The sequence below is a fragment of the Nelumbo lutea genome, chromosome 3, assembly GCF_056320005.1.
Source record: "Nelumbo lutea isolate HS-2025 chromosome 3, American lotus-T2T, whole genome shotgun sequence".
Classification (NCBI taxonomy): Eukaryota; Viridiplantae; Streptophyta; class Magnoliopsida; order Proteales; family Nelumbonaceae; genus Nelumbo; species Nelumbo lutea.
In genome coordinates, this window is record NC_142686.1 from 14,493,384 (window position 1) to 14,515,648 (window position 22,265).

General features: G+C 38.0%; 1 protein-coding gene and 1 long non-coding RNA gene across 4 annotated transcripts; both read left to right on the plus strand.

Annotated features, from left to right (window-relative positions):
• Positions 1-2,729: 2,729 nt before the first annotated feature.
• Positions 2,730-3,822, plus strand: LOC148863099 (uncharacterized). The gene is made up of 2 exons (XR_016109355.1): positions 2,730-3,019; positions 3,494-3,822. It is a non-coding gene; the product is annotated as an uncharacterized LOC148863099 (long non-coding RNA).
• Positions 3,823-9,921: 6,099 nt separating this feature from the next.
• LOC148863100 (F-box/kelch-repeat protein At1g26930-like) lies at positions 9,922-15,058 on the plus strand. Of its 3 annotated transcripts, XR_016110093.1 has the most exons (3): positions 9,928-12,515; positions 14,430-14,607; positions 14,733-15,058. XR_016110093.1 is itself a non-coding variant. In XM_088978929.1 (2 exons), the coding sequence occupies exon 2, from the start codon at positions 10,920-10,922 to the stop codon at positions 12,414-12,416; it is 1,497 nt and encodes a 498-aa protein (XP_088835055.1). In that variant the 5' UTR covers positions 9,922-10,124; positions 10,722-10,919; the 3' UTR covers positions 12,417-12,613. The 3 variants fall into 3 exon arrangements, 1 of the variants encoding a protein (XP_088835055.1); XR_016110092.1 differs by lacking the exon at positions 14,430-14,607 and having other exon boundaries at positions 9,922-12,515; XM_088978929.1 differs by lacking the exons at positions 14,430-14,607; positions 14,733-15,058 and having other exon boundaries at positions 9,922-10,124; positions 10,722-12,613.
• Positions 15,059-22,265: the final 7,207 nt, after the last annotated feature.

The following is a 22,265-nucleotide window of genomic DNA, read 5'->3' on the forward strand; positions in this document are numbered from 1 at the left end:
TTAGATTTACATTACTTGTTACCGCTCAACAACGTTGCGATAAGCTGATATCTCAATTTTGAAGGAAACCGAGTAAAAGAAGATATATTGTTAATGGCACCGGCACACGTATGTCTACATGCTCCCTCAACCCGAGATTCAAAAGCCAAATGCACAATCCATTACGTCTGACTGAGGGTCTATCTGCAGGGCTTCGCTTTGATTAAGCTACTTTAAAAAGGAAAATTTAAGACATTATTTTAGTTCAAATCAGCCCTCCACAAGACTGTCCTCTATAACATCGTACCGAACATCCTTATCATGTAATGAGAACATCTTTTGATGATGACATCATCATTCTAGATATATCATCCGGAGTTATTCTTAATACACAGTGAGGATGTACTGCAGGATGTTATGGGGGGCTGATTCAGCCTCATTTTTTTTAGTAAGAGAAAACTAAAGGGCTGAACAATAATGAAGTTTGGATCAGATACTAATACATGGTGCCAACAACTTTTCAATCAGCCACTTTTCAGTATATCGTGATGCCTATCGTTAATAACCTCTTCTCCAAAGTCAATGGTTGCGGGAATCAAATCTATATCTATACTAGAGAAAACCTGCTAATATATCAACTAAATTACTCTTAAATGACAACCACCTATTGAAGCAGCATTTAGGAATGAATTAAAATCTCATATCCACAAGAATCCTAACCACACCTACACACATAAAACTATAGCTGTTCATTGGGAATATCTCCCCATAGATGATAACATGCAAATAGGGGAGAGATTCTTAATGTACAGCTATAGTGAGAGGTATGGGCAAGGTTCTTGTGGATTGGAGATTTGAACGCAACAGTGTTGTTGAGTTGGAAGTGTTTTGTTAAGGGAACATTGATGCCTACAAAATAATGTATTTGGGTTTCTAGTTTTTATCAATAAAATGAATAAATAGATAGATATTCTAGGTTATCTATGTGGAGCCCATCTTGCAGAAACGGAGAAACAACTGCGTGAAAGCCCTCTCAAAACGGCCACTTTGTTTTTGGATAGCCCTTTAACGTACGGAGCACATACATGACACGTTCAGTGGTCCATGACTCCGCATTTAGCCAATAGTGTCTTGGGTTTATAAAGATACAGACACAAGTAGTATTACTGCATCCCCTTTCTCCCCATATTGTCTATGTGATGGGGAAAAGAGTGCCCTAAACCATAGAGTTCAGACCATTGAAGAGTCGCCTTTTCGCAACTCACCAACGTTTCCATCTTGACTCAGTTTTCAAAAGCCAACATCCAACCGGCAAAGGGAAGAGAGAGTTTTAGCCCCTTTAGGGGACGTCGAGACTTGAGATTGTGATGATCAGTATCATCCTTCACTTTGGCTCTATAGTTAGGAAACTCATAAGGCCAATCCCTCCTCCTCACCCAATTAATTGCTAACCTTATCATATTATAATGCATATAATAAAATTATAACATGTTTTATAATTATAGTATAATCAAAAGTTGCATTGTGTACGATGTGATTTATAGGGTAAATTTCTAAAAATACTGTTGGTTTAGTTAATTGATTAATTTTATTGTTATTGTTCACCTATTATCTTGTACTATCTATATTATTTCTGACAATTGTCTAAAACTCTCTTACTGTTAATGCTCTGTCATAAATCACTCACATGTGAAGTTATGTGACAGTTATATTTTTTTAAAAATTCTTAACTTACCCTTTTATAATCCAAAATGCCCTTATCTGTTGGTGCATGACATTCTCCTTTTTCTCTTTCTTCTTTTTTTTTTTTTTTTTTTTCACTGTTTTTATCTTCCCCTACAAAACCTCCTAGGTGAGCTGGCCCCATTTTTGCGCATTGAAACTTCCACATTTTAACTTGTGACTCAGATGCAATGGCACCATCAGACCCATTTCCACTTTATAACTCACCTGGCTCGCGTTCTGCCAATCTTACAGAAATCCCACCATGCCTGTGGCCACTACCAGTGTTGCCTGAATTGCTTGTGATAGAATAAGAATGGTAGCCACCATTTTTTACTTCCCTCTCCCATACGATCTAAGCCCTAACCGTAAAACAACAATAGCAAACTTAAACTCACACGATCAAACATCTAAAATTACAATTAAAGGATGTCCTAGACAAGTATCACAGACTCTGTTTCGCTCCATCTCCCACTCCCTCCCCTTCAAGTACCAGAAGTCTTCCAACAATGACATTCAAGACGAGAAACGGAGGACGAAACAAGCATGGCAGGGGCCATGTTAGGTTAATCCGCTGCTCTAACTGCGGCAAATTCTGCCCTAAGGACAAGGTAATCAAGCAATTCCTTGTCAAGAACGTTGTAGAACAGGTTACAGTTTGTGATGTTCAGGAGGCTAGTGCTTATGATTCCAAAGCCATATGTGAAGATGCAGTACTGCGTCTCCAGCGCGATCCACTCTCATATGGTTCGTGTGAGGTCTCACACCGACTGTCGCAACCGTGAGCCTTTGCAGCATTTCAGGTGCAGGGAGGACTTGGGCAAGCCAGGAGAAGCTCCACGAGTAGCTATTGTTTGGCTCAGAAATCATTCAGGCAACGGTTCCGTTTCACCTTTAACCTGTTCTCGGGTCAAAACCCGTTGACTTGGTCAGAGAACTATTGACCCGGACGATTTAGTTGTCAACCCATTTGACTCGGACATCAGTTTGCGAGTACATCAGAAAGAGAGAAAGACAATATCAGATTTGAGACAAGGACGATCTCAGATTTGAGATCCAAATACAACAAAGAGAAGAAGAAGAAGAAGAAGAAGAAGAAAATTAGAGAGGTTGGAGACTAAAGATAGATAAGATCTTAGATCTATCTGCATTCCTATTGTCAGCTTGTTACCATGGTGGTCGTCATAAGAAGAAGAAATAAAAGAAGAAGATTGCACAGGTTGGAGACTGAAGATAAATCAGATCTCAGTTCTATCTGCATTCCTATTGTCAGCTTGTCACTAAAGTCGCCATCGTCGTTTCCATCATCATCGCCCATGTAGGTTGAATCCTCTTCCTCCTCTTCTTTCTTCTTTCTTTTTTCTTCTTCCCTCATTCTCTCCTTTCCTTTCTCTCATTCTAATCCTTTCTATTTTTTAGTTTTCTTCGTCATTTTTTTCTTTCTTTTCTTCTTCTTTGTTTCTTTCTCACCTGGCAGCCACAACCTCTTTCTCATAAAAATTAAAAGAGACTAATACCAACAGTTGCCCTAATAATAGAAACCAGCCAAACTGTTCAACTTAGACAGTTAAACTGCTGATTCAAAAACCGGTGGCCATAGTGGTTTCATTTCCGGGTCGATTTTTAAAATCTTGGTCGTCTTGCTCCGGCTCACAAATGAGGGGTGTTTAGTTTTCTCACTTCAATTTCAGTGATTGAATGTCGTAAATATTTTGAAAAAAAAAAAGACAAATATCACGGATATTCTCCTCTCGTGCTTTGTAGTTAGAAACTAATCTATCTTTGATATCAGAAATTAGAGAGAGAAAATTAAAGGGTGGTGACGTCGGAGATGAGTCGTGAGTTGTGACGACAGAGACGAAGATGAAAGGATAGAAATTAAAGTGCGGCAACACTTCTTGAATCCTAGAACGGAGGCCTCCCGAAACAAGTCGCGACAAGGAAACCTTTTAGAGGTGCTCTTCACGAGCAAATAAAATACACACACCCACACACCCACCATCACTTCATATCTTCCTGAAAATTGGATTGTCTTTTTTTTTTTTTTATCAAAAGCCCACTTGAATGCCAAATTTACTTCTCTTTTATTAATTTATTTTTACATCTTATTATCAACGTAAATATTATCAACGTAAATATGCATCGATGTATCATTTGTCAATGCATAAATGTAATGTTACCAAATACAGGCAAAAGTGAACCTGAATGCAAATTTACCTTGAACGGGGATTTATACTCCATTTGCATTATTTCCAAATGCAGCTAAAGGGAATTTTAGGCAAAGACAAAGACAACGATGGAAATAGAGATGCAGACAGAAGCAAAGCTAGAAAGGGAGTAGCGTTCCGCTTCATATGTTCTCGAATTTTTTCATCAATTAGATTTTATTTTGAAAATTTGAGGAATAGTGAACACAAATTTGATATTTCATTTTTTTTATTAGCACTTAATGCCAATGTCAATTGTCAAAAACAGTAGAAATAGTATAAGACAATACTTAAACAATAGGAATGGAGTTAATCAATTAGCTAAACTATAAGAGTAGTTTAAAAAATTTTCTCTTTATATGATGAGAAAAATCAGATTTCCATACAAAGATTTTTGTTGTTCGTATGTTATTGTCGAACGTAAATTTATGAAGAGCTATTACTGTTCTTAATGATAGGAGTAGAGCCATAGAGCCATGCACGATTGCTGTACATTCACCCAAATGAATAATGCCCAAATTGTTCAGCAGCCTAAGTTTTAATGAACACCTATTAATGTGACGAGAATGTACAGATTGTTCCATTTAGATAGTGGATTTCTTTGTGCTGCTAGGTAGTGCTATATTTAAATTACACTTTTTTGGCGCAAATTATACCGTTTTTTTGTAACAAAAGAATAACAAAATAGGTTGTTCTTGTGCTTTATAAGCTTCAATCAACCGATTCTATAGATACCCGACCTAGCGAAAAATAAAATAATCAGTATCACTTCACCAATTTGTCGATAGTTGAAATAATCAGTATCACTTCACCGATTCTATAGATACCCTAACAAATTTTGATCGAAAGTTCACGGTCTAAAATAGTTCATCATTTGATTCACAACCAATAGAGGTCGATTCAACTTATTATTATTATTATTATTATTATTATTATTATTATTATTATTATTATTATTATTATTATTATTATTATTATGTTAAATTGAGCACTTTGTGGTTAAAAACTTGTGCAAAACTGAAATGAAGTGATTAATATTCCATCACATGTAATGTCCAAGCAATCCCATAAAAACAATACTCATCAAGTATCAATGCTAGGTGCATGTTTTGTCTCTGTAAGCTTTATCCTTTTCAATATATTAATTGAATACCCAAGATATAATTATCTGTACTAAGACTATTAGGACTTCAAGTTTTGTTTTCTCTCTGTTAGTATATCAGAAATATTCACCACGTTTCTGGTACATTTCCGTATTCCGGTTCAAAAGCATTTGTTTGCAATACATTTCTGCATCGTAAAACAATGAAAAATTGTATTTTTTGAGAGTTTGGTTTCGAGAAATTAAAACATTTTCGTATTGATTTTTTCGATACAAATATTTACTTTCTTTGAAGAGAAAGTAAACAAGCTTCTCGATTATAGTGTGGATTGATCCACACCACCTCTATGCCATGCGTTCGGTTGATTATAGTGTGGATTGATCCACACTATCTCGTGGATTGATCCACACCACAACCTATTCTTTCATCCACGGATTTATCTCATGGAAGCATCTACACCATACCGTTTTGCATATGGAATAACGTTCACATACTTCGTATGGATGTTTAACCCTAGTATAAGACCTCTTTTCTTTTTACCGTTGCAACATTTCTTTGTGAGCTCGTTGTTGTTATTCTTCTATACTCGTCAATGTTATTCTTCTTTATTTGAACTATGGCTTTAACCGGATCGGACTTAGATCGGAAGCAACAAAGCCTACATTCAATCCAATTATTGATAACCTACATCTGAATCCAATTGGCTTGAATTCAAATTCAAATCCTAACGAACTCGGATCGGATCCGAAAATATAATATATAGAATATATTTTTATAATTTTGAATATAATTATATAAAATTTATATATTAAAATTAATAAATATTATAATAATTGTTTTATATTTTAATGGGATCAGATGGGGTCAAATCCGAATCCAATCCGATTATTAATTGGATGTAGATTGTAACATCCAAATCTGATCCGATTACATAAATATGTTGTTTGAATATGAAATAATTAGATTGGATGTTAGATCAGGCCTTGGATTTTCGGGCATTACTGAAAAACCTAATTTGAACCACTCGCCACTCCTCCGACCACTACTGCATCGTATCATTGATGGTAACTAGTTTGAACCACTCAGGCAATGCTGACAAACCTAGTTTATTCTCATGTTATATTACTCTTCTCTATTTGAACCACTCGCCACTGCTACACGTGTTTATTAAGTAATATTAATATCGATATTATTTTATTAATTATTAAGCTTGAAATATTACTTTTATTAATATTAATAATTAAATTAATTGTTACTGATATTATTAAATATTATTAAAATTGTTGTTAATACTATCAATTATCATTAATGTTACTACTCCTTTTTAATTAATATTAATATCATTATTTGATATTTAATATTATTAATTATTACAAATATTATTTTTATTTACTATTAAAATCCTTACCTGTTTACTAATATTTTTCTATTGTGTATATTACAAAAAATAATATTATTATTTTTTAATGATTAATGACATAGATTATCTCAAATGTTATAGTTGAGATGCATGGAATCAAATACAATGGGCAAAATGAAATATGCCACACCTTACATAATGCCCATGGAGGTATAATATGCATCGGTCCACACATTTTTGTCCATGATGTAGAAAAACTACCTCGTTGGGGTGTGATGTATTTTCATCCACATCACACCCCACTACCCAATTTATGATCTATGGTATAGAACACCCACTTAGATACACAAGTACACAACTACAATAAGGTGACAAATATATGATATAAATTAAGAAAATCTTATATTATAAACAAATCAAAGAAAGGGTTTCAAGGTGAAAAAGTGCTATTCTAGCTTGCACACAATATTGCTGATCTGGAAATTAGAGGTATACAAATTTCAAAGAAGATTGTAAAATAAAAAAAGAGAAAGTATGGGATAATACTAAAGAAACATATGACCTTGTCATAAGTATACGGTAGGATATGTGTGGGCTTTTGAGATTGACAATAGGCCAAGTACAAGGAGTCTCCGAAATTTGTCAGTTATAAATAATAATAGTAGGTTTGTAATAATCATGGAAAAGGTCATTTTACAAATTTTACTGGTTTGAATGGATCAAAAGATTTTTTTTTTTTTGGTAAAAATAACAGGAAAGAGACTTACATGTGAATGTATGCTAAAAAATGGAATTTAAAGCAAAAAATGGTTTTATTTGAATAAAATAACAGAAGAGGTGTGTAGAATCCAAAATCTGTGTAAAGATTGCCCTAATCAAACAATCAAGCATAAAGTGTTTTTTCCATTGGTCATTTTTCATTTTAATTTGATAATGATATAGACTATGACTGCATAATTTACATAGTGTTTATGCAGCAAAAAAAAAAAAAAAGTGTTTACAAATCAAATTAACCAAAAAAAAAGAAAGTTGGCTAAGAATGTATAATAAATTATCTAAATATGATCACCTAAAACAATCAAATCACAAGCTTGACTATCAACCACTAGATAGATTAGACAGCAGCTGGCTGAATTCATTGATAGCTGGAAACTGACCTTTTTATTTTCAGCAATTAATGTAGAATATATGCAAAGAAAAAGTGTATTGCGTAACAGCATACGGAAGTTTGTTTGGCTTGACTTATTTAGTTTGAAAAGGCCGGGTTAGGTTCCATGTGTTTTTGGGTCTATTTAATCCCACAAATAATCAAATATGATATGTCTAACCCATTAAATCGATATCATGAAAGCTTTATGTTCAAATAGTCCAAATTAATGGCGTTAAAATCTTTTTATCATATCATTTAAAATTTTTAACAAATTCCCTGCCGCTGGTGTGATGTTGGAGAATGGAGTTTGCTTTTTGTGGTCCTTGATAGAATCTAACAGCTTGGAATCATTAGTATGGTTGCCACTTGTCAATTAGTCATTTGAAATGGCAATACAACCAATTTTCATATGTGTACACTCTGTATTTCCATCATGTTGTGCTAAATTGTTCTCATTTGTTTTGCGCTATCTAGTAGTAATTAAGTTGTGAAAGAAAATTTCATAGTTTTACCGTCATAACAGCTATGCAATGCACTGAGCTAACGTCCTAAATCATGTCGATTAGGGAAAGTTATTAATGACCTGAAATTCCAGATTTTATCCAGAGATGGCCAAACAGAATCTGAAGGCATCAATTCAAATATCGATAAAATATGAAGCCATCAATTCATTATATTGTCATTTAATTTAGCTTATTTTAGTTACGTTCTGTATAATTTTCTGTGCACATCATCCTATTTTAACTCAGGTTTTTTCTATGTAAGACAAAGACAATTTTAATTATATATTTTTTTTCACTACTTCAGCAAAAAAAACAAAAACAAAAAAACTTGGTAGGAAAGTAGGAATGCACGCAACGGCATCCCAATGATCTGATCGTTAGATGGTGCAAGATAATTCCGTGTCCTTTTCTTTAGAACAAACAAAAAAGAAACGGAAAAGAAAAATTAAAACAAAAAAGTTTGTGAAACTGTTGCTAGGAGCCTATGATTTAATGGGAAAAAAGGAGACGAAAAAGTGGAATTGAATGGTTAGTTGTAACCTGTACGCCTAGTTAGCAACTATAGTTGAAAAATCAGGAGTTGAACAAGAAAATTAAAGAAGACATATTACACAAAAAGCAGGAACTAATTAAAACTAAGCCTTCTTCACAAATCAGAATTAAGCACGTATTGTTGTTATATTTTGCTAAAAGTTAGTATTCTGAGGAAAAGCATTTCCTGTGCAGTAACAAACATGTGGAAAATGATGGTTAAAATTAACCCATGGAGGGCTGGTTTGGTGGTGTGTTAGCTGGGTTGTTCTAGCATTGATGTAGAGTGTAAAATGATTCATATAAATTATAAAATTAGATTAGTTTTACACTAATAAATTTATCTTCTTACTAAACAGATTTTTAATTGTAATGGATATAAAACATAATGTTGCCAAACACATACAAAAGCAACCCTAGCCCCAAGTGATTAGTGTTGTTTGAGTAATGTTATTTGGTGCAATGCAAATGAATACAGCAGCCGTGGTTGGTTTTTGTTGGAGTCAGAGCTGCGTTATGCATTAAATCAACTTCTGAACGATGATGCCCAGTGCCCAATATGAGTTATTCGAGCCCGATCCACGGGTTGCAGCAATGACTGACTTCACAATCACCTCCCTCTGCTACCTAACCTACCAATCATAGTAGAGTATCATACTCAGAAATGCAGACTCCAGACCATCGTGAAAAGGGCATTTTTGTCAATGTATACATGAAAAGTAAGGGTGTTTTTGTAATATTCCTCTTTTTGTTGCCAAAGATAACCCTTGTCGGGCGTTTTACGCGTGTAGAATCTCCACGTGTAGGCGGCGTGGAATTCTGTACAAGTTGCAAAAGGGTGGACGGACGGCTGGAGGCTGGTAGGTCACGCTCTTACCCCCACCAAGAATTAGAATCAAGTTCTAGGGGGTGGTGGAGGATGGCTCATTTACGATTTTAAACTTTGAGAGAGAGAGAGAGAGAGAGTCACGTTCACGCTTCACACCTCACCGGCTTCTAAAATCAGTTTGGGGATAACTAAAACTAATGAAAATTAGGGTAACGTTTTAATGGCGAGATAGCGACTACCGTGATAAATTGGTAGCCACGAGGCCCACGACCACGAGAGAGACGTAAGAAGAACGGAGTCCTCTCATCTCATTCCTCTCATTCTCTCCATCTAAGTACAAGGCCGTTTCTCCATGGACACGTGCCCACTGCCTACACGTTTCGGCACTCCGACCATTATCTCGGAGACGGCAACTAGCGGGAACCCTTGGCCTTGGCGGGGCCCACCTTCTCTCTCTCTACGAACAAAAAGAAATAAAATTAATTAAACTTTTTATTAACAATTAAAATAAATAGAGGCCAGACTCCATAGCATACTGAGAAGAGAAGTGAGGGGATAAAGGCCCAGGTACATAATCCGGAAGGCCCAACCCAGAGCTTCCAGATTTGGGGGGGGCGGGGGGGTGATTTGCAGAGAGAATAGATATCGAAGCACGACGACGAAGAAGAAAGCGAAGAAGCGAAGGAGAAAGAAATAAAAATTATAAAAATTCCGATCAAGGCCTCTTTCTATCCCAATCTGTAAGTCCACATCTCTATGTTCTTTTTCCTCTTCCTCTGAGATCTCCAATCCCATCCCTTCCCTCAGACCAAAAATAAATTTAATAAATAAACAAATCTTTCTATAAATTTTAACAACAAAGAACGGATCCTTTTTTTCCCTTCCATTCTTAAAGAAAGAAAGATAGAACGACAGAAAAACAAAAAAAGATAAAATTGATTTAATTGTTCAGATCATTTCGGGTTACAGGGTCGTATCGGGCCAGCCGACATATTTCTTCTTTATTGCTAAACCTAGAAACCGGCTTTGGTGAATTTTCGTGTCTAGGGATTTTTCTGACTGTTTGTTCGTGAGCTCTTTTTATTCTTATCCTTGTTTCTAATTGTTCTGATCTCTGGATTCTTCCTCCCTTTACGAATTTGGAGCCTGAAGATGGGTTTCTGATTTCTTTTAAAAGTTTTCATTCTTCTCTCCGTTGGATCGGTGATTTTTGGATTCGCATCCATGAACGATTGAAAGTTGGAAACTGTTTGAATATTACTTTCTTTCCATTCTCCTTTTTCTTTTAATTGGCATTTCTGGGTTGTTTTGATATCGTCAAATCTATGTACAATTAGGGCTCTTTGATCTCATTCTGCTTGAAAGGTTGCATTTTTCCTGTCCGAATCGGTGGTTTTTGGATTCGGGGGAGTAGCTCGAGCGTTAGGGCTTCTATTCTTAACTGATTTATTTCGGATTCCATTTTGGTGAGAAGGAAGGAGGCCTTGGGTTGGTAGGATTAAATTTACTGCTCTTACCGGTTGAATTCCGGAGACATGTTAGAAGGTCAGTCCTGTCTGGTCTCGAGGGCGTTGCCGGGCACCTGTGAGCAAGACAGTAAGTGGGTTTACATGACTTATCGTCTTATCGAGGTCTCCAAAGGCAAGCGCCGTTTAGAAGACGATGGGCGAGAAGAACCTGTGGAGAGGAAGTCTTCCAAGCGAATTGATGCGCTCGAGAAAGAGGAAATGACCCAAACTCTGCAAGATCTTTCCCCGTCTACCATGGATGAATCCAGTAACAAAGGGGACCATGGGGATCAATCTGCAAGATCTTTCCCCGTCTCCAATGGCAACCGCCGTTTAGAAGACGATGGACAAGGAGAACATGGGGAGAACAAGTCTTCCAAACGACTTGATACTCTTGAGAAAGAGGAAACGACCCAAACTCTGCAAGATCTTTCACCGTCTCCTGTGGATGAATCCAGTAACGAAGGGGACCATGGGGATCAATCTGATTTAAATTCCCTCATCCAGCCCATAGGGCGGGACATGTCTATCAACTGCCTGCTTCGCTGCTCGAGGTCTGATTATGGTTTGCTTGCCTCCCTAAATCGGAGCTTCCGGTCTCTATTTCGAACTGGAGAGCTATATAAGCTGAGGCGGAAGATGGGTGTTATTGAACATTGGGTTTATTTCGCATGTCACCTCCTTGAGTGGGAGGCCTTCGATCCCATTCGTCGTCGCTGGATGCATTTACCAAGGATGCCTGCAAATGAATGCTTCATGTGCTCTGATAAAGAGTCTCTGGCAGTGGGCACAGAGCTTCTTGTATTTGGGAAGGAAGTTAGATCTCATGTCATATACAGATACAGCATTTTGACAAATTCCTGGTCTGCCGGCATGAGGATGAATGCCCCCAGATGCTTGTTTGGGTCTGCCAGCCTCGGGGAGATTGCAATTCTTGCTGGGGGCTGCGATTCAGAGGGGAACATCTTGAGTTCGGCAGAACTATATAATTCAGAGACTGGAACTTGGGTGACTCTCCCCAGTATGAACAAGCCGAGGAAGATGTGTTCCGGAGTATTTATGGATGGGAAGTTTTATGTTATTGGGGGAAGCAACCAAGAGGCACCACTTACCTGTGGAGAAGTCTATGATTTGGAAACAAAGACGTGGACTGAAATCCCTAACATGTTCCCTGGACAAAATGGTGCAGCTGGGGGAACAGCACCCCCTCTGGTTGCAGTGGTAAATAATGAGCTTTATGCAGCTGATTATGCAGAGCAGGTGGTGAAGAAGTATGTAAAGAGCAGGAACTTGTGGGATATCGTGGGTAGATTACCTGAGAGGGCAGTCTCAATGAATGGTTGGGGGCTTGCATTTAGAGCATGTGGGGATCGGCTTATAGTTATCGGCGGTCCAAGGGCTTTGGGTGGAGGGACCATAGAGCTCAATTCATGGTCCCCTAAAGACGGTGCACCGCAGTGGGACCTTTTGGCTTGCAGGCCATCAGGGAGCTTTGTCTATAATTGTGCTGTAATGGGGTGCTGATGTGTCAAGTTTTGGTGACACCATTTGTAATGTACGGGTTCCTCACATTGGATGGATGTACAAGATTGGTTTGTTGAAGGGATAGTTTCTGGCTAATGGGTAATCTCTCCCTTTTTCTTTTTATTTTTCTGAGAAAAATTCAGATTTAACTCAAGATTCAATGGAATGTTTTCTTGTAAGGAGGTCTTTAGTTTTCATTTTTTCTATTGTTCTTATTTTATTGTCTCCATTGAATTTGCATCTTCTACTGTTTTCTGTTTCCACAAAGCTAATCAGAGGTTCGCATCATGTAGAACAGAATAGGTTGGTTAATAATGATGCTCCTACACATTAATAGATTATTGGGAACATTACAGAATCTTTTAGGCATTTGAATGTTTTCATCTTAATTCTTAATGTGTGGTTGTGTTTCTCCTTAAGAGAGTTTTTTTTTTTTTTTTGAAAAAAAAATTCTCTTTTTCTTGGACTGTGGTTTATCTGTTATTTGTGTTATAACATTTTTGAGCTATGAACATCTAAATGCACAGCTGTATCTCTAGATGTTGTGTGCTGTTTCTGGCTCTATTTTGGGGTTTATGTGTGCCCATTTATTTCTAAATTTATCAAGTGGAAAGATGGATAGCAACTTATGTAGGGTTTTCATTATCTTTTCCTTCTCCATTGACAGGATTTATTAATAATATTAATTATTTTGAGATTTCTGGTATAAGGTGAAGAGCCTAAAATTTAGTTGATGATATATAAGGCCTCAAGCTTGAATTTCAGGATATCTCTGTCATAAAATGTGGTTTTCCAAGTGCACATAGAATTATCCTTGCAATTTGTTCTCAACTGTTTATTCCTTCAATCCTGCCAATCTGGTGCATGCTTCTTCATTGTTTATAGATAAACTGACCATCTATTTTCTACCAAGTTCTTATTTGTGGTCATTCCCTAGGATATTCCCTCTACCCCAAGTGATGTTTTTTCTCACCCTAGCTTCTGTTTCAAATGTTTCAAATGATCTAGTAATTGAAGTTATCTGGTAAGCTTAAGAATGTTTATAGATCTAATATAATCTTGCTATTTTTTGTCACTATAGAATGGTTTAAGGGAAATAAATGGTGATGTAGCAGAATTAAAGATATTTTTGTTGAAAAGCTTAGCAAACTTATAGATTGAATTTTGACAATACCCCTTCCAGATTATGCCTTTTCCAGCTAAAACCGATGTATATACTTAGCATGCCGCCAAAGTATATGGATATGTATGCATAAGATGTTATTGCCATATTTTGTGTTTTCCAGCTAAAAGGATGCGTATAATTACATGGATAATTGTTGTTACATAAATTTGAATTCCTTTCTCCAAAACCTGCTATCCATAGTAAACTATACGATATTGATTTTGTTATAATTCTGTGGATATTTTAAAGTAGGCAATATCTACAATGCTGAAAGGTATGATGCTGGAAGAGTCTTGACCAATCACAACCCCCCATGAATTTTGATGAATTCCAGCTCATTGGTACTACTTTATGCTACCAGTTGATTGATTATCATTTCTTCAGTTATGATGCCTTTTCTGTGTCATAGTCAAACTCTTTAAAGCAATGGTGCATTCTGTATGTTAAGGTTAGGTGTTTGACTGCCGTTGGTAATCTGACCAAAACTTATTTTAGGATGCACAATCTTATAAGGACATTGTGTTGTGACTAGACTTTCCTCCTAACTGTTCAAATAGTGAGTTGAAATCTTGGAGTGACTTGTACTGGACAGGTTTGTAAAAACATGTTCGAACATCTTGATGTTGATAATACACGTGTTCTGTAGTGTGAGAAAAGCAAAACTAGGGTCTTCTATGTTTGGTTACTTCATGTTACAGTGAGTGACTTACATGAATTAAGGTTTCCTGTATAGACTAGATCTTTGGCTTCAGAACTATGGATGTTTAAGACTTAAAGTAGAATTAAGATGGCATCTGAAGATTCTGGACCTTATAATTGTTTTTGAGTACCGATCCCTTCCACTTCAGGACAGGAAGCAGAGCAGCAATGCAAGGGCCCTTTTTCTTGCATGCAAATTTTTAATCTCGTGCTGAAATGGGTGGCTTGTCATTCATGCTTCTCCTCTTAACCTGTTATCTTCTTTCTGCTATTCTCCAATAAATCAGTCTTTGTCTGGCTATTAATCAATGACCCTGCACCTATGAGGTAGCACTTTTGACAATGCTTAACCTGTTGTTTCTTTCATTATTGCTTAACCACCACTCTCTTTTCCTTTCTGTAATTTTTGTCCTATCTGATCCATATGTATTTTTCACTCCTGTTTTGTTTAGTGGAATGATCCTGAGATCCCATTCTGATTGGCTCTACAAATTTTCAATCTGATGTCTGGAGTGATGATTCTGGGTATATCATGTTACTTTTGGGGCTTGCTTTGACCTCGTGGAGCTTTTACAGCGTGGTAACTGTAATTTTTGATTAATGGATATTTGGGTAAATTACGGATAGGTATCCTGTACTTTGGGGGTAGTGACAGATAGATACCCTGAAATTTAAATTGCAACACTTGAGTAAGTTGAACTCTCAAAAATAGATATTTGGGCCCATCCGTTAGTATTTAAACATTATATAATGTCAAAAATACATTTTTCATGTTTTTTTAGATAATTTTTTTAGAGTAAAGTCAGCGCTAGAGAATGCCATCGTCGGGAAATTTGAATCTGTTATTCGCGTACATGTGAGAACAACATCATCGTGGGGGAGACGTTCGGTTACATGAGAATGATATCAGACATGAGAAGGGTATTTTTGGCATTATGTAATGTTAAACTGACAGAATACTAATGGATGGACTCAAGTGTCTATTTTTTAGAGTTCAGGGTATTCAAGTGTTGCAACGTAAAGTTAAATATCTGTAATTTATCCTAGATATTTTACTTGTAAGGTGCTCCAACGGAGGATCGAAGCTTTGATGGTTAACTTAGATCCATTTTTGGCATAGATGTCGGACAGGGTGTCCTCAGTATATAGCTAGCATGTATAAATTAATACAAACAGGCAACAGCAAATTAGAAGTGAGGAAGTCCTGTGCTAGTACTATACTATGCTAGTGGGAGTCGAGCCAATACACAGCCATTGAGTCTTGTAAGTTGTAAGCCACTCGGTCCTTGATCGTTGATTAATGGGTTCGTGGTGCTGTTAGATATCGCTACCATTAGCCCCCCTCCAGGACTAAAAATCGTGCATTTATTGCTGCTTCACCTTGCGTAGGTTTAAGTTAGTGGCATATATTTTGGGTAAATCTGAGCTGTCCCTGTCCCTGCCCCTGCTCATCAGTTCTGAAACACCTCAGTCCTCCTCACCTACCGGAAATTCAGATCCCAGGTCTGAAACTCCTCAAACCTACTCGTCTTGCCGTTGAAAATGAAAATCAAAACAAAACAACAGAGGACCTACAAATGTAACGCATTCTTGGTTACAAGGACGTAAGTTCCATTAACCACCCTACATCCTACGGCAGGTAGACTAACTGTGAAATGGGCCTTCCTCTTATTTCAGCCTGATCTCATCTAGTTAGTTTAAAGAAAAAAAAAAAAGAGTGATTGTGCAATGAATTCACGACTTTTGACTCTTGAGCAATGCCCGGCGGCATTTAGGAGTTTGAAGTTTGACACTCATTACATCTAACTACACACCTTATATTTATAACCTGTTTAGTTTAATTGGATATGGCGAGCAAATATTTCTCTTGAATTTAGTACGTAGTTCTGAATTATAAAGCCCCAAAATCAAAATTGGTTGGAACACAGACAAATGGAACTTGGAACTCTCTTTCATTGGTATGTCCCGACTCATTTGATTTTTATTTTTTTTAGTACCAAGGTCACGTGCTTACATTATTGAGCCCCCCGTATGCGGTATGCCCTTTTATTGTTGTGATTTTATGATCACAAGGCTGCAACTGGTCTCAATTTTTTATATTCCTTTTGAGCCGCGCTGCAACTATATGTGAACAGTTTCTTTCGGCTGTGAATTGGACATCCTGATCCTATCCTTCTCAGTTCTCCTATCCGACAAAAAAATATTAAATAAAAAGGAAAGGGGAGGGGGAGTGGAGCCGTGGAGGAGGTCTAATGTCCAAAGTACAAACTATAAAATAATGATATGGTGAGGTTGAGGTTGATACAAACGCATAACACAATTATCAAAATATTAATATGTTTGCTTCATCGATTCAGTGGTATACATACACCCTAACGTCGGGAATTTGGATTGGAAATTCAAGAGGCAAGAAAAAGAAATTATCAATATGACCTGCAGATCCCCCAACCGTTGGGCTGGTCTGGGCTTGTCTCATACTTGGCCTATCTTAACTCATCCTGATGAAAACTTCCGACTTAAGACCAGTCCGCCCAGAGGCCCCAGACTCGGCCCATGCTTCGGCCTAGCAGAAGTCTGTGTACGTTCACGAGGTTGATATTTCATCTGTAGGGATGACAATTTCTACCCTACCTAGGTACCCGCCCCTACCCTCTTGTCAGGGTGGGATTTTTTGCTTGAAGGACAGATTTTGGGATTCTATAATACGTATGGGCACGGGTAGGGTATAGTATTAGGCTAAATCTGACCCTCCCCAACTTGTATATTGTTGAAAAGCATATATAAATTTTATGTATTAGGTCTTGAATTTAATAATATTTTGAATTTCGCATCAAGAAAAATAATAGGAGATTAGATGTGGATTCTAAACCCAACCTGTCCCTACCCTTGAATGCGGAAAGAGTTTAGATTCTCAAAATTCAACCCGTTACAGGTTTTGGGAGGGTATGAGTTGGGAGGTAGGTAAGGTCTAGAATTTACAAAACCCTCATTGAACCCGTTTTATTGCTATCCCCTACTTATTTGTAGGCTGTAACACAGCCGATGAATTTGGATTTGGTTTTTGCAAAACTATCCTCACAGCCCTTGTAGCCATGCATTGAAAATATTTCTGTACTTTTATGTTTTTATTTAGGATAAATAACTTACACCTCCCTTAGATTTTCTCCTAAATACTGAAACATCCCCTACTTTTTTAAATTGGACTAGAGCCTCCCCTATTATATGATGTTATCGGACAACAACCTCCCCTCCGCTAACAATATCTTTGCATCCATTTACACGTGACTTCATATGCAGGTTAGCTTTTTCTAAAACCCAATCTTGCCCTTCATCATTGCTTTGCCTTCTTCATATGCAGGTTAACTTTTTCTAAAACCCAATCTTGCCCTTCATCATTGCTTTGCCTTTAGTTATTGTGTACTTTAATATGGGTGTAGACCTCATCAAGTATTATTTTCATGTTTTAATGCAGAGCCATTGCCATCTTTTTACTTTACTTCACTCCCATATACTTGATTCTTTGTAAGTCAGAAGAACAGATTCATCTTATTCTATTTCAAGAAGTTAACTTTCAACTGGACCTAAATTCGTTGCTGCAGATCTAACAAATGTCGTGGAAAGATTTTCCCTTCTCTTTTTGATTTTTGCATTATCACTTGTTTTTTCTCAGGTTTCTCATGTGTTTCATTCATTATGAAATTTGAATGGTTTCTGATGAGGGCGAATTTGGCCCTCCAATGATATTGTGACACATGACACCTCAGAACAACTAGGTGACACCCGAAACCACTTTGGCAACAACTTGCCTTAGCCAATTGGATGGTGTCCTACCTAGCGGCCCAGGCGTGGCCTGGCGGCCAGGCCCTGGCGTGAGCTAGTAGCCCAGCACAGGCACGACCTGGCGGCCTGGCATAGGCACGACCTAGCGACCTAGCACAGGCATGACCAACCGGCCTGGCACAGGCACCGACCTGGTGACCTGGCCTAAGCGCGACCTGGCAGCCTGACACAGGCGCAACCTGGCGGCCTGGCCCAAGCGCGACTTGACAGCCTGGCATAGGTGCGACCTAGCAGCCTAGCACAGGCACTGACTTGGCAGCTTGGCCCAGGCGCGACTTGGCAACTTGGCACAGGCGCGACCTGGTGGCCTGGCACAGGCACTGACCTGGCAGCCTGGACCAGGCGCGACCTGGCAGCCTGGCACATGCGCCAACTTAGCGACTTGCAAGATGTGCTCGCCGATGAATTCAACATGCATATCCAAACACTCCCACGACCATTGGAAGTTGTCCCACGTGCCGAACGATCTGGAGGGTGGTCAACGTGCATGGCGGTTACCTCCAGGAATTTCGGACCAGTTAGACACGACCTCCCAAAGATCTCGGGGGAGGTACATGAACAAGGCCTATATGAAGGCACCAACCCCAATGACAAGGGGCAAGTGAGCAAACAAGCAAGTAAGCAAGTTCTAGCTCTCAGGCTTTGTGATTTTTAGCTCGCAGTCTATTATGAGAGTATTGACTTAAGCATCAGAGCGACCTCGTCGGGTTAGCCACCCCGGGTCCTTTGACATTTGGTTCCTTGCAGGTCTCTAAAGAGCAACAAAGATCATCAGTTCAGCTCGCCACTAGGTAGCTTAGCACCTGGTCAGCCCAGCACCTCAGGCAACTCGCCACTTGGTCAGCCCAGCACCTCACAGGCAGCTCGCCACCTGGTCAGCCCGGCACCTCACAGGGAGCTCGACACCTAGTCAGCCCGGCACCTCACAAGCAGCTCGGCAGCCAAAGTTCTCCACTTCGGCCTGAATCATCAACCACTTGGAAGCAGACCAAATGTAGAGGTACTTAGCCAAAAAATTGATACATCAACAAAAATTGATTCATCAGTTTCTACTATCTCTGCTTTGCTATCATCTAACTTTCCTGATACAGATGCTTCTTCAAGGCTGGGATTTGTTATCATTAGAGCTATGTTAACAAATATTGCCCTTCTTTGTAGGATTTGAAACAAAAAAAAAAAACCATTCCAAAGATAGCATTGCCGAGGGTAAAAATTTCTTGGGAGAATGACCAATCAGCCTAGATCAGAATTTTATAGCCCCATAGTACAAGGGGAATGCATCCTAACCGTGAATTGAATTGATGCCAAATTCACGGGTAGGATGTAGTTTATAGGGGGGAGAGGGCTAGTAGTAGGGTTCAGAATTCTGCATCGGGTCTTTCCGTACTCCGAACTTCCTTTCCCACCTGTGTATAGTAACAACCTATGGGCATGTAGCAGTTGCATCATAACTATTTATACATCGGATTACTAAGTGAACATCTTGAATGGTAATTGATTTACATATGGGCTAACGTTGCGGACTCAATCCTGATGGACCTATCATGTAAATACTCTTACTCGAAAGAATTCTTTGTTTGCAGATATAAGAATCTCATTCATGCACGGAATTATCTAATCTCGTTTCTTTCCTTATGCTATGGTTTGAATGGATTGATTTAAAATTTTAAACAATGATGAAGGGCAAAAAAGTATTTTTATTGATTCTATTAAATATAATGGTATCTTGTTTTAAGAGGGGAGGTTTAAGATGACTTGGGATCTGCTACCCACAAGTTGTACCCACATCCATACCCACAGAACACCACCACTATGTATTGGGAACCTCTCCCCATGAATGACAAGGGAGATATTCCCATTGTGCATTTGTCATGTCTCGTGGGTAGAGATGTGGGAACATCTGGTGGGTAGAAAATCTGAGCTCCTTTAAGACCTCTCAAAAATTAGAGGGTAGGTCTAAGCATTTATCATAAAACTTAGGGGATGTTTAAGTCTTTTACCCTTTTATTTATAGGGTGATATTTCCAATGAATGGCTGCGAGGGGCTGTGAGGAAGTGTGAGGATCAAATTCGAATTCAGCCAGAATTTGGGTTCAGTCTTCACACCTTCCTTGCAGCCTTTTCTATTGTACATTGGAAATATCTCTATGCTTTTATATTTTTATTTGGGGTAAACTACAGATTAATACCTTGTATTTTGGGGCTAGTCTCACTTTAATACTCGAATTTCAAAATGTGCCATTGCAATATTTTAACTCCCAAAATCATTAACCATCGTTAAGTGGCATGTAAAAGGATACAAATGCCCTTCAAGTGTCATCTAATTTCCTTTTTCAACCAACCATTCTTATTTTTTATTACAAAGACAAAAATCACCACTCCATCTGTCAAACCACTACTTATGATAACTTCCACTCCAGCCCAACATGGCTGCACAGTTGCACATTACAGGAGACTGCTACGTGAGCTTCCTCCAGCAACTGCATTAGCACTTGATTTAGAAAATGAAAGACACCTTTTCAGATTGTCTCTCCTGTCATTGAACTATTGGACCTTCTTCAAGTTCGATACATAATTCGCAACCTACATCATGTGATTGGAGATTGATCTCTTTCCTTGAAATCATAATCACCATATTCAAGTAAACAAACAAAACTTAGAACTTAAGATAATACAAAACAAAGAAACTTAACACAAGTATTTATATTTATAACTTCTCAAAAAACAAACTAGTATTTATAATTTGTTCACCTTGGTATACTCAAGGAATTGCGATCTACTCCTCACACAAGACACACTGACCTCACAGGCACATCTTACCATGCATTGAGAACATTCCCCATGTATAATAAGGTAGAAGTACGGGAGATATTCCAAATGCATGGTGAAATGTGCTTGTGAGGTCGGTGTGAGATGCCCTATGTAAAGAGCAGATCTGGTTTCATACTCAAGAGGAAGCAGAGACTGCAGTGTCGTGTAAGAGTAGCCATTTCTTGCTTTCTTTGTTGCTCGATGTCTATGTAAAATCTTCTTCGCATCATTAGTGGTCTGAGAAATCAACTCTACTGGCTTATGCCGTTGACTTTTATGCAGTTTGTTAGTACTGTTGTCGTCCAAAGGAGGGTCTAGTAGAATGAAATCTTGCTGTGTAAGTCTTTGACCTAGACAATTGGACAGTTCAACTTGAAAATTATCCAGGCAATTGGTTCTATTTCACCATTGATTCGTTTCTAGGCCCAAAACTGTTGGTTTGATCAAAGAAATGTTGGCCTGAGTGGTCAAACCATTGGCCCAGACAATGATTCATCGTTTAATAAGGAAACAGATTGTTGAAAGATGGATAGGGACTAAGACAAAATGATCTTAGATGAGAGATCACCAAGATCCTAGAGAGAGAGATTGGAGAGAAATGACAGAAGGAAGATTGGAGTGGAGAGATCTCGGATCTGAGATCTGAAATGCAGGAGGGATATGAATGGATGTGCCAACTTGCCGTTGTGTTTTTATTGCCATCGCGGTCACTGTCACCGGTGAACGCTGGAACCTCCTTCTCCTTTTCTTCTCCTTCCATCTTTCCTTTCTTTTTTTCTTTTTATTTTCTCATCCGACAAGCACCTGTCTTACCCTCTCTTCTCATACAAGATAGACAACAACATAAATATCTGCCCTAATCTAATCAAATTGTCCGAATTATTTGATCCAAACAATTAAACCCTTGACCTAGAAACCAGTGGCCATAGCCATTTTGCTTCCGGGTCCGTTTTTAAAACCTTGTTGGGTGATGTATTGTTGAGTGGAGAGAGGGAGTTCTTTATCAACCAACCATCATGTACCTAGTGTTCATTTAATCTTGAACTGAACCCACTACCCAATCACAAGAGTTGTCTACTAAGGTCATGTTTGGTTCAATTCTCATTCTTTCTCATTCTTACCCAAGATGAAATTCTAAAATGAAAAAGAATGGGCAAAAAATAGGCAACATGAGAAAATATTGTTACGAACCAAACATTTTTTCTTAAAAATAAATTCTTTTCAAACTAACAAGTGTCCTATGTTACTCATTTACATTCTTAAAAAAAAGTCATAGTCATTGTTTACCAATTGACATAAATGTTTTCTAAAAGTACTTTTGTAAACTTTTATAG

Excerpts from the sequence above, each read along its gene's own strand:
- LOC148863100 (XM_088978929.1), top strand. The coding sequence starts at position 10,920 with ATGTTAGAAGGTCAGTCCTGTCTGGTCTCGAGGGCGTTGCCGGGCACC.